The sequence below is a fragment of the Thunnus albacares genome, chromosome 7, assembly GCF_914725855.1.
Source record: "Thunnus albacares chromosome 7, fThuAlb1.1, whole genome shotgun sequence".
NCBI classification, from domain to species: Eukaryota; Metazoa; Chordata; class Actinopteri; order Scombriformes; family Scombridae; genus Thunnus; species Thunnus albacares.
The window spans coordinates 26,768,461-26,781,797 of NC_058112.1; the positions used below are offsets into that span (position 1 = coordinate 26,768,461).

The 13,337-nt window shown below is 37.9% G+C and overlaps 1 protein-coding gene across 1 annotated transcript; it reads right to left on the reverse strand.

Moving 5' to 3' along the window:
* Positions 1-2,133: 2,133 nt before the first annotated feature.
* On the reverse strand, positions 2,134-9,072 carry psma4 (proteasome 20S subunit alpha 4). Its single transcript, XM_044357624.1, has 9 exons — positions 8,993-9,072; positions 7,635-7,659; positions 6,733-6,775; positions 6,367-6,529; positions 6,107-6,184; positions 5,886-5,974; positions 5,534-5,664; positions 4,235-4,358; positions 2,134-2,428 (listed from the first exon to the last, which is right to left on the reverse strand). Exons 2-9 carry the CDS (start codon positions 7,635-7,637, stop codon positions 2,274-2,276), a joined length of 786 nt encoding a protein of 261 aa, XP_044213559.1. The 5' UTR covers positions 7,638-7,659; positions 8,993-9,072; the 3' UTR covers positions 2,134-2,273.
* Between the last annotated feature and the right edge of the window lie 4,265 nt (positions 9,073-13,337).

Below are 13,337 nucleotides of genomic sequence, written 5' to 3' on the forward strand. Positions count from 1 at the left end.
GTGTTGCACTACAGTAAACACATGCAGAGGGAACAACACAGGAAGAACGCCAAGCTTATAAAACTGAGAAAGAAGGTATTAAAATAACACCTCGATAGCAGCCAAAACTTGTAAAATAACTGTTAGAAGAGAAGAAACGAAACTGTTTTTTCCCCTCCGATGAAACAGTAGTTGTGAAAAGCTTTTTTGTTTGAGCTGATCGCTGACTCAGGCGCTAATCTCCACCCAGCTCAGCTCCCAGCACATTACAGCTCACCGCTGGCTTCTCGCCAAAGACCGCAACCTCCCAAGTCAGTTGATCTAGAGATCTATTTTCAGCGTCCGGGCCAGGACGGACTCAGCTGAGCTATATCAGCCTCTCTAATACAGCAACCTGTTTTTAAACCTTTGTTGCGTCCTCCTGCGGGGAAAGAAAACCTTTCAGAGAATTAATCAGAGACGGATGTTGCACAAGTTGCTCAACATAATGGACAACAGTGCACACACCATACACAAGCTTGTGCTCAAACAGGATGCTCCTTCAGCTCTGCTGCAATAAGGACTGTTACAGGAGGTCACTCTTATCTATCTAATCTCCAATACTGAGAAATGGAAGCACTCAATTTGGTGTCACGGCATTAACAAAATACAGAAGACGACACCCGAAAATAGCAAAATTCCCAACGTTAGTCTTCATATTTGACCATTTGACCTCCAAGGCTGCAGCTAGAAATTCTCACTTGTCTTAAAATTGTCTTTTGGCCCCTGCTTGCATGTCAACTGTCAACAAAGTTGTGTCACTAATCCCTCAGACTAAAACACAAGAGGCAGATAGTCCCCTCCTGGCCTTAATCTCATGTTGACTTTATATAAACTCACCTCAGATTGAGGTTTGTAAGTGGTTTCCGCATCAGCAGCAGCGTACACAGCGAGCATTTCTCAGAAACCGCCTATGTATATGTGCCCTTCCCTCTCGGTTTCCAGCGTCCAGTTAGCAGAGTTAAAACCAGCCGGTCGATAGCTAATCCCCCACTAAAGGGACTTAAAAACCTCATTTATACATCTGCTGCTGCAGATCAAACTGAAGCCAGAAGATCAGATCAACTGTGATGAAAAATCTGCTTTTTTTGTGTGTTTTCTACCATACAGACGACTCTGCTGATAACAAAATAGTCTCAACACGAGTTCTGTTTTGTGGTGGTTGTTCTGGAGCTTTCAATCATATCAAAGGATCTTTATCAACTTTTAAGTCGACATGGACCAGAAGTAAAAAAAATTGAACATCTGCAAACTGTGCAAACTCCATCTGCTGAAGAAGATCTTGTGATATGATTGAAAGCTCCAAGAACTCAAAGGTCAAACCACATGATCTTTATCAGCGGCTCTCACTGAGCTGCAGGTGAGTTTTGTTAAATACTGTTTTCAAGGTCATTAAATGAACTTACAACTCAGCTAAACCAAGACGGACTGAAACAACCAAACATCTGACTCACTCTAAGATGAACATACATATCATTGTGTAATCATGGTCTCCTATTTCATAACAATTTCAAGTATATATTACACAACTCACGCAGAATACATCAAGACCATCTGATATATCCTAGAATGGACGCACATTAACCTTTAATCCTTTATTGATTTCAGCTATAAAACATTATCAGTCATAAAAGCCTCTAAAGTGGGCCGAGCTGTTCATTTACAGGGAGATAATCAGTGTTATGACCCCGTTTAGTTACATCATCTCACTTTGAGATATTTCTAAATCCAGAAGAAATAGATGTCATTTTGACAATAAATACATTAGCTTACAATTTTGTTGATATTTATCCAATATTAAAATCCTCTAAACCTTCATATGTTGCTCATTTTTTATTACACAAACACTTTCTTTGTTGCTCCTCTCGGCTTTAAGTTAACATGTTTCATGATTTCTGGCCGCAGTGAGGAAGTGGTTTAGACTGATAATAAGAATGAATTGCAATTTCGTGTTAACTTCATTATTTATTATCAGTTCAGGAAACAGGACAGAGGCAGATGTCTTTCAAAAATGTTGCTGTTTTACATGCTGGAGGTTTGTAGATTTGTCCAAAATACTGACAAACACAACTGCAACATATGAAAAAAAAAACTAAATAAGGAACAATTCAACAGTCAGTTCATCATTTGGATTTTATTTTAAGAAACATTAAATGCAAACAACCCTGACAACACAAATTTTTCCATTCATAAAGCTCACATTCTTTCTTCTCTCACGCACACAAAACACAGAACTAAAGCGTGCACAGGCGACACTACTTGTCTTTCTCTTTCTGCTCCTTCTCTTTCTTGTCTTTCTCGGCTTTGGCCTCTTCCGCTTCGTGCTTCTTGATCAGCTCCTCGACTTCTTTCAGCTTCAGCACCTTGATGCAGGTCTTGCCGTTCTCGCGGGTCAGGGTGGCGATCTCGACTGAAACAAACAAAGACACGCGGTGAGTCTTTGTTGACATGTTTCATTTTGCAGAGGAAGATAACGATACTAAGTGTGTTACCATCTAACCTGAGATGTTTACAGTCAACTCCACATCATCAGCTGTCAGTAAACGTTTTGAATGTTGCAAATACAGATAATATCACATGTTTGAGGACGGACTCGTCCCTCACACGTGTGATATTTGTCTTAGACCCATTAAATTGTTTTTTAAGAACATGTTCAAACAACTTTCCTGCGTGCTGATCACCTGAAAGGCCATAAAAACAGGTTGACCAGGTCGTACAAACATCAGCTGATGTCTATCTCGCTCTCTGCTGAGAGTCGTATATTAAAAAGGAAACAAATGAAGGCCTGTATCTAGATCCGCCAGTGGTTTTTTGATGTCTGTGTCACTTTGTCATAAATCCTCAGTCAGACATGGTGACACATGATGTAAAAAAAAACAAAAAACAAAAAAAAAACAAAACTAAAGCCAACAGATAATGACAGCTTCTATTTGTGGTCCTGTTTGTTTACAGTAGTTATACAAACTTTCTGCAGGGTTCACTGGGTTACAGTTAAGACCCTTTTAATACCACACAGAAAACAATTTAATACTCATAATAATAACAACCAAAGTATGACAGCATGATGGAAAACCAGCAGGGACGATATGACCTTGACTTATTTATTATTATATCACATTTTTCTTCTGGCAGATAATGGATAGATGGAATAACTTTGAAGATTTTGCCAAGTTTGTTGAGTTCGTTGAAGTCAGTTCAGTGAAGTTTTTGCTAAAGACTTCTGTGAAAGACTTTTTAATACCCTCTAAGGCCTTTTTTGAGGAAACTGAGATCAATACTTTTTAAGACTTTCCAAGACTCGTAAGTACTCTTATTCATGTGTTTCAGTTGCCGAAATAGTAAACGAGGCTCCTTAAAAAAGGAGCAACGCAACAAACTGTAAAGAAATAATTGATGTACTGGTGAACTCGTTAGCAAACAGGTTCACATCAAGGAGACGTGTTGAATCATGACAATAATTTTGGCTGTATTTTGCTGTCTGTCTGCTGTTTAATGCTAGACTGGTATCGTACAGTGGATTTATTATAACTGTTTCATTAAAAAAACAGCTGCCTGCGTCTGGAAACAACATTGTAAAAGCAGTGAGACTGAACCAAAACAGTAAAATTGTGAGCCAGAAAACCAAAACAATGAACTGATATATACTAACACGGTCCAAAGAGCTGCAGCGACATCTTTCACATTACAGTAATTTGACAAATTGTTAGTGTAAAATACTGATTAGTGCATCTTTAAAGACGTAAATGAGAGTTAACTTGTAAAATGAAATGAAGTCATTTTGCAGAAAAACTAAATCTTTGCTAGAAGGTTTAATATTCAGTAGCTGTAAAACAAAACTAGAGCTGGTTAATTAGTCAATCAACTATTTTGATAATTGAATAACTGTTTTAGTCATTGTTTTATGTAAAAATGCAAAAAAAAATGCTGGTTGCAGCTTGTGAAATGTGAGGATTTGAAGCCTTTCTGTGTCATACATGATAATAAATTATATATCTTCAGATTTTGGACTGTTGATCGGACAAAACAAGATATTTGAGGATGACACTATGAGCTATTTTATACATTTACAGCATTTTATACACAAAAAATTAACAGCTTAATTGAGAAAATAATCTGCAATCTACAGCCCTAAAGAAAACTATTTCTCATGTCTAATTTTAGAAAAGACCAATATGTGTACATCTCTCTACATCTCACTCACTACTTAAACCCACACCTTTCTCTGCAGACAGCTTGCTGACGTCCATGGTCTTATTAAGAACTTTAACTGCGAGGGCGAGGGCCGAGGACAGCGTCATCTCTCCCTCCTTGTAGTCCTGCTTCAGCATGGACACAGCGGCCTGTCAGTGAGAGACAGAAAATAAACATCACTCTAAAATCCAAAAAACAACAATACTTCCATGAATTAACGTAGGGACGACAAATAAAAACAGGATTAAGATGCATCTATGCCTCAGGTGATCCTCTTCACTGGCCGCCATATCTCATCTCTGCATCTGTAAGGCTCAGTGTGTGGAGCGACAACACCAACATTGTCAGGATCAGATGTGTGTTTGCTCACACTAAACGTGCTTGCACTCATGTTACAGTGAGGGCCCCGAGTGTTCACACAATGTTCTGTGTGCAGCCCTGTGGAGACCCCCTGAGATTAGCAAAGCCTCCATGAATTGGGATTTACACAAGTAGCTGCCCCCAAGGGTCAGCAGTAAGTAGGCCAAAGCATGTCTGTCTGTTGTGAACGTCCAGTCTTTTTCACAACCACCATGATTAGAAACTGTGCAGCTGCGCCCTCCGGTGTCACTGTCTGGAATAGCAGGTTTATGATCCCTTAAAAAGGTGCAAGATGTAAGAATTTTAGTTTAAAACAGTCAAAAATTAACTAAAATTATCAACACAATGTGAAGAAATAATCAAATGAGACCTTCTCCGACTTTCTCGGTTGGTTCCTGATTTCTTGGTAACAGCCTGTGAACTGATTTCTATGTAAAGGGATCAGGACGGTTTTACCGGGAAAATCCAAAGGATGTGAAATTTAAGTGTGCTCCCGAGTGCCTTGCCTCTCTCCCGTCCCCCTACAGCGCCAACAGGGTGCAACACTAGCTAACGTTAGCTTAGAAATGGAGTCCAATAATGTCCGACACCGAGCTGGCTTTCTTCCTATTGGACAGGTAAGCTAACATTACTGACAGGTAAGCTAAATTACTGTGAAATATACTGTGATATTGTGATTTTAGCTGGCTAATGTCAGTGCCGCTGCTCGCTTGTGCTGACGGAGTGCGAGCAACAGGACGCTGACTGCAGCTCACTTAACAGCCAACGGTGTCATTCTTACATATTGTCATAATGTCTTACATACTGCACCTTTAAATGATCGTACTTGTGCAGTGTTTTTGTATTTGTCTGGTAATTTTCTACAAAGTGAAAATCCAAATATTCAGATGACACACCTACTGTTTTCCCTGTACAATTCAACCTGTTTTAAATAATCTAGTTTTTGGAGTTTCGAAGCACTTACAGCACTGTTGTTTCCGATGCACGTGGCCTTCCAGCCTCCGTAGTTTCCGCTGGGGTCGCTCTGGTACAGCTGGAAGCCGTAGTGTTTATCCCAGCCCATGTAGAGCAGCGAGACTCCAAACGGACGCTTTCCTGTGCGCACAAACACACGTACAGTGACTTTGAAATACAACTTTAATGCCATTTGATAAATATTTGATACTACATAGAATAAAATCAAAAGAGACAAATTATCCCACCGAGAAGAATTGAAAAGCCTAATATGGCAACTATACATGATCTCACAGCTGGTCACCTCTGGATTTAAACTCTGCATGTAAATGACTGACGTGTCTCGTGCTGCTTCACTGTACCTCCAAACTGTGTGTAGGCCTGTTTGATGTCACACAGGGCTGTGACCACCTGCTCGCAGGGGATCGGCTCCTGGTACTGCAGCAGGTACCTGCAAGAGCGACAACAACACAGAACATCACGTCTATATTTGGATTCTGTCCCACTACGAGTCTGTTTGGCTTCCAGTAAAAGTTCAGAAGATTGTGGTTGCTGACTGGTAGGCTTCAGTGTGGGACCTCACCTCTGTGCTATGAGCCTCAGCTCGTTGGTCAGTACGTTGGCATCTGATGTGATTCCCGCCACGCTGCACGCCATGTCTCTGTGAGGCAATAGGAAGATGTAGGATGAAAAAACGCAAAAACAAGGAGCAGTTTTTATCTTTAAATGTGATAAAAGCCATTCACCAATTGTGACATACTTGCTTAGAAAAATTAGGGTTCATTAGTTACAAATAACGCTAAAAAAAAGTTTGGAATTAAGTCAGAAAAGATAATAACTCACTCGTTAAGCTTGTAGATTTTCTCTGAGAAAAACACCTCATCCAGCAGCTTGTGGATGTTCCTCCTCTCAGCAGCCAGCAGCACGCCATCGTTGGCTAAAATTCCCAAGCAGGTGCCGGCATGGCCAATGGCCTCCATGGCGTACTCAACCTGGTACAGACGACCTGCGGATGACACACAGCGCCGTCAGGATGAAGACTTGCTGAAGAACAAACAACAAACCTGCCTGCTGCTGACTTAAAGAAGGAATCACATGCACCTCCCAAAAAATATCTTAAAAAACTGAGAGTGAACTAAAATAAAAACCAGATGGAAGAATGTAAGTGCTTTCACACAGTTCACAACCTGCTTATTCAACAGCTCTTACCTTCTGGTGAGAAGATGGTTGTTCGTGAATCATATCTGCGAGACTGAAAGGAAACAGAGTAAATAAGACGCTGTTACTGGATCTACTCTAGAGCATTAAGTAAGTTTTCTCTTATAGATGTCAACATACAACTGAAAAATGTGTCTTTAACCCTATAGAGCTCTTTTGGGGTTGCACTATTTATCAACTTTTGGACACTTTTCTGAAGTCTTTTTCTTGCTGCTGAAAAAGAAGCAAGTGTATGCTGTGAAGCTGACCAGTATAAAGAAATCTGCTTTGTTTGATTACACGTTTCGTTGGAAACAGACGTGTGAAATGTCTGATTACTGGTACATTAGGTGCCATAGAGTTTATTGTACAATGGATAAGATTGTGATCAACACCTACAATATATCATGATTTAGTTGACGAAGTATGTTTTGCAGACCTCGCCCTTTTATCAAACAGCAACTGTGTTTCCTTTCCAGGAAGTCACCAGCTACCATTTTTGTTTGGATTAGGAAACAGAGTCACAATTTAGAAAAAAGATTATAAATCTTTTTAATTGTGCAGTAGATGGAATATTTTTCCTCCAGGTGGCTGGAAAAGTCTTGAAGGTTCTGGAAATACCTTTAGAGCAATGAGTGTTGTTATACACCCCTCTGGATTTGTCTTATGTTTATTTATCTTTTCGAGAAATGGATGCTTAGTAACAGTAATATATACTGTAAGAGGCACAAACTGGTGCTGGGTGAAGCCCTGACTGTATCACCTGTCATGAAGGGTTTGTTTTTATCTCACAACAGCAGAGACAGTAAACAGGATGCCACTAATAAATTAGCGTCAAACCCTCATTTCTGCTCCAAAAAGCCAAGCTGCACATCATTACTACATATAAACATTCAAAAAATTAGTTAACTCACCATGTTTGGAGACTTCGGTCAAACCCTGGAAAAAAAAAAAAAGCAATAAGTTGTGGTGGAAGAAGCATTCAAATCCTTTATTGAAGTAAAAGTATCAACACAGCAATGTAAATATTCTCCTTTACAAGTAAAAATCCTGCATGAAAACTCCTACTTAAGTAAAAGTACATAAGTATTAGCAGTAAAATGTAGTTAAAAGTAAAAGTAGTGGTTTTGTCCCTCTGATTGATATATTATTATATATGACATCATTAGATTATTAATAGTGAAGCATCAGTGTTAGAGCAGCATGTTACTGTTGTAGCTGCTGGAGGTGGAGCTAGTTTCAACTACTTTATATACAGTTAGCTAGTTTAGTCCAGTGGTTCCCAACCTAGGGGTCGGGCTCCTCCAAAGGGTCACCAGATAAATCTGAGGGGTTGTGAGATGATTAATGGGAGAGGAAAGAAGAAAAAACAAAGTTCTGATACACAAATCTGTTTTAAGTTTTTGGACTTTTTCTCTAATCTTTGATTTTATTTGAAATATTGGATCATTTGAACATTTTTTGAAATGAAACCATGTGTGAAGTTTAGAGGGAAAAATCACTATTTGGTGGAGCTGTTAACAACTCATAGACATCTGAAATGTGATCCTGACTACACACTGCTTTTTGTAAGACGTCAAAAAGGTTGGAAACCACTGGTTTCATCTTTGACAATGTGTTGTATTTTAAAAGCTTGTTATATTATCCATTGTGTCAAATCTTCATCGGAAACGTAACGTTAACTAAAGTTGTCAAATAAATGTAGTGGAGTAGAAAGTACAATATTTTCTAAATTTTCCCTCTGAAATAAAGAATAAATTAGCATCAAATGGAAATACTCAAGTACAAGTACCTCAAAATTGTATTTAAGTGCAGTACTTGAGTAAATGTACTTAGTTACTTTCCACCACTGGAAATAAGAAGTTTATCTGACAAGTCTTCACGTACAAAGTGTAAATTATTGCAGCAAACAGCGAGCAAAGCTGCTTTCTGTTAGTGAAAGTGAAAGAGAAACAACTGAACAAGGATAAACTCTGCCGTGTCCAACCAGCTGGTAACCCAACGTGCTTTGAGGTTAGTAATCATCTGTATTATCGGTAGTTTATGTTGATAAATGTTTAACTCGTATCGTTTTAGCAGCTAAACTGCTGCCTAACGTTGAAGCTAACATCCGATGAATCAACAAAACTGAAGCCGCCGTTGAGCTTCATGTCTTCACAGTGAACCAGAAACTAGTTCTGTGTGTAAATCTTTCACACAAGGACACACAAATCAGAGTATAATGTCAAATAAAACAGTACTTGTTGTTTATTTGTAAGAATAAAACGCTTACCACCGATGCTGTGAAGGCTTTCTGTAGGGCGCGTTTGATGACGTCACAGTATGGCTCGTCGTGACGACATTTGGCCGCGCGACTCTTTATTTATTTATTTACTGAAAAAAACAAGCATCAGCATCTAAACAATGATGTATTAGCTGAAGAAAAGGGGGGTATGATATTAATTACGTCCAAAATTAATTAAACTAAGCGTTTCCTGTTATTTTATACTCCACACTGCTTTCAACAAACGTTTTTTCATCATCAAGCACAATTTAACCTGTCTTTAATCTGTTTTACTGTATTTATGCTTTTATCTTTTTTACATTTATTTTTTACTTGTTCACGTTAATTGTTTTTTTTTTCTTTTTATTGTATATTTCCCTTTTTAAAGAATTGATAAATATGATAAATGGAAAATGGAAAGTTATTTTGTTGAATCGAAGTTTTGGCAAAAATATATTAAGGCTTTAAATCCATTTTAAAATTACAATATTTTATACTTAAAAATGTTGTGTAACACAACCAAATAATATCAATATATAATATTTTCTAACATTCATGTAAATTGTACTTTTTGTAAGAATAAAACAAAAATAGGGCTGCAACAGTTATTTTCATCACTGATTAATCTGCCTATTATTTTAATCTTTTAACTTCTAACTAAAAAAAGGAAATTGGGAAAAATGTCCAATATCATGTCTTAGAGCTCATGGCAATGTCTTCAAATGTCTTTTTTTATGTGATCAACATCAACATATGTGAGTTAGGATTTTTGCTTAAAAAGTGAATAAAAAGATTATTCGATTATTCGAAAAAAGTTACCAATTTATATTATTTTCTGTCAATCACCTCATCGATTAATCAACTAATCATTGCAGCTCTTAACAGAATCACTCTAATATGGTTAATAATTGTGAGTTTATTGCAAAAATTTCAACATTATAAGCCACTCAAGTCATTGTGGTTCCAGTAAATGTAGGAAGTTCTGTCTCTGTCGATTTTCAAGTGCACTTTGTTGCCTAACAACTTCCTTCAGTTATTTTTTAATATTATGAAACTGTGAAAAAAAAAAAAACTTATTGTGTTCATTCTGTGGTCACTCAGGTCGAAGTTACTTGAAACTTATAAAAGTATATAACTCACAAGCTCAAGCCAATAGTCATTAATCAAAATGTTGGACAAACAACATGATAGAAACATAATGATACTTTATCATCAGCAACAGCATCAAATAGCAAAGATTGCTCAAACATAATTTAAACAGAGTTCTCTTAAAATTTACTTTACTATTTACCATTTTTACGGTCTCTACTGTCACATAGGTTAAAGAACAGGTTCACCATTTTAAAACTCTGTCATAAAACAACAGGTGCCCAAATGAATATTGAAATTGCCATAATCGTTCCTCCTGTTCATACTGACCATTAGAAGATCTCTTCATAATGCTCTTACAGTGTAAGTCATGGGAGACAAATCCACAACTCTTCTTCTGTGCAAAAATGTATTTAAATTTAATTTATCTGGAGCTAATATGAAGCTTCAGTCATCCTAATTAGTCAAATCAAGTAGATATCTTTTCAACTCAGACTGCTGAAGCCTCATATAAGCTTCACATCAACTTTTAAATACATTTTTGCACAAAATAATTGTGTGGACACACTGTGGTTTTTGGTCTCCATCACTTACATTGAAAGCACATTTGAAGGGGATCTTTTAGTGGCCAGTATGAACAGGAGGAATGATTACGGCGAGGAAAACCTCTTTCAATGTTTATATGAACACCTGACTGTTGTTTTAAGACAGACTTTAAAAATTGTGAACCTGTCCTGTAAATCAGACCTCAGTCCTTTTCAGAGCAGGCTGTGTCTGTGTGTAATTAATTATTTCGTCCACCAGGGGGCCTCCTTGTCTCAACTGAGCTGTAAAGATGAGTCACAGTTACTGTAAAGTCTACTGTGGGAAAAAATGGACTCTATGTGGTAATAATTTTTTTAAAGAGGTGACTCATCACTACAGCTGAGCCTAGAAATGTTTCAAGCTTCTGAACCACAATGATTTGTGGTCAGTGCAGTAAATCAGCTCTCTAATGGTGCTGCATCGTAGCTGACCTCTGACCTCTGTGGTCAGGTGGAGGTTGTGTGTGTGGGGGTTATGTTTCTGTCAGACAGTGTGGTCAGTCTCTATCCTTGTATTTTGTACTGACGGGTTTTGAGTCATTCCTCTATTTATTTACTCTGTTATCATCGCTGTGAGGTTTTAGCAGAACAATATCATCAGAGTTTTTTAAAACTAAAAATGTAAAAACCTTTTTGAACTGAATATAAGTTAAGTGTAAGTTGAGTTGCCACAGAAACTAAAGTGGGATTTTCTGAATTTTACCTACCTACCTACGCACTTTACCCTGTTATTTGAAATCAAAGCAAGCACACATCCTGATTCTAACGAAGAATGACTCATGAATAGTCATTTAAAGAAATGTCTCAGGCCATGTCACACTGTCCATGCCTCATGTCACACACACACTTTTAAAATCTCAAATCAAAATTTTTAATCCTTGACGTGCTCAGAAAAAAAAAGGAAATTTGAACATCTACTATTTCATGACAACTGGAAACCTCTATCTGCAGATGAAGCTCATGTGACAGGAAATTAGATCCTTAACATTTTAGAGAAATCAGGTTTTGATTAATATGGCAGCAGAACTCTGTTTCTTGTTTGAGGTTTTCCTCTCGGTTAATACGAGTCAAAGCCGTGCAGCTTACCTTGAGATTATCAAAAATAATCACATCCTCACATTGTTCTCCTGGGATTGGCGCAGGAAAGTCGAGAGCTGCAGCTGAAACACCTCAATAAACAACCCAGAACACCGCAGTGTTTGTTCAGAGATGATACACTGTGTTTTGATTTGTTTTGTTGGCCTCAGTGGCCGCTGTGAAGCTGCCTCACAGATCCTCCTGGAGAAAAAAAAAAGAGTTTACAGCTCAATCAGCATGTTTATCTTTTTAAGGCCTCTCACATTGTTCTCTGGACACAGTAATGTTTAACATTTACACGATTACGTTTCAGGAGTGATCTCTGTCATCAACAGTGGTGGAAAGTACATTTAATAAAGTACTGTTACAAGTTGAGGTACTTGTACTACACTTGAGTATTTCCGTTTGTTGCTACTTTATACTTCCTCACTTCCCTACTACTTACTTTGTCTGAAGGCTTCAGTTGCTTGCAGATGAAGGTTTGACACAATGGATAATATAACAAGTGTTTAAAATACAACACATTGTTAAAGATGAAACCAGTGGTTTCCAACCTTTTTGGCTTTTGACGTCTTACAAAAAGCAGTGTGTAGTCGGGGTCACATTTCAGATGTCTATGAGTTGTTAACAGCTCCACCAAATAGTGATTTTTCCCTCCAAACTTCTCACATGGTTTCATTTCAATAAATGTTCAAATGATCCAATATTTCAGCAAAAATCAAAGATTAGAGAAAAAGTCCAAAAAACTGAAAACAGATTTGTGTATCAGAACTTTGTTTTTTCTTCTTTCCTCTCCCATTAATCATCTCACGACCCCTCAGATTTATCTGCTGACCCTTTGGAGGAGCCCGACCCCTAGGTTGGGAACCACCGGACTAAACTAGCTAATTGTATATAAAGTAGTTGAAACTAGCTCCACCTCCAGCAGCTACAACAGTAACATGCTGCTCTAACACTGATGCTTCACTATTAATAATCTAATGATGTCATATATAATAATATATCAGTCAGAGGGACCAAACCACTACTTTTACTGCAGTACTTTAACTACATTTTACTGCTAATACTTATGTATTTGTACTTAAGTAGGACTCTTCATGCAGGACTTTACTTGTAATGGAGTATTTTTACATTGCTGTGTCAATACTTTTACTTAAATAAAGGATCTGAGTACCTCTCCCATCACTGGTCAACAAAAAGCCACATTGTTTTGACACACAGGTTTACATCTGTGTGATGAATGTGAACAATCCAACCTCCTCTGGCCTCTGATTGTTTGGTATCACTAAAAGAAAGAGGCTTATGTTGTTGTAATCATTATTTAGCTGCCAGAGCTAGAGGCCAGCTCCGCAGGGATTTTTATTTTATTAGCCTCTATAAAACTCAGTGCAGTGGCAAAGGGTGCCTCACCCAGGTGAAATATATGAGGCCGGGGGGTGGCAGGCTACCCATCACCCTGAGGAGGATGGCATGGTTCCACAAACATGCCAAGCTTTTATATTTTTTTTATATATATACACACACACACACTCAGGCTGTCAGACCCTCCCTGTTTGTAACATCTGTCACATGTATTTATTTCATCACTTATCCAATGTGAAGTA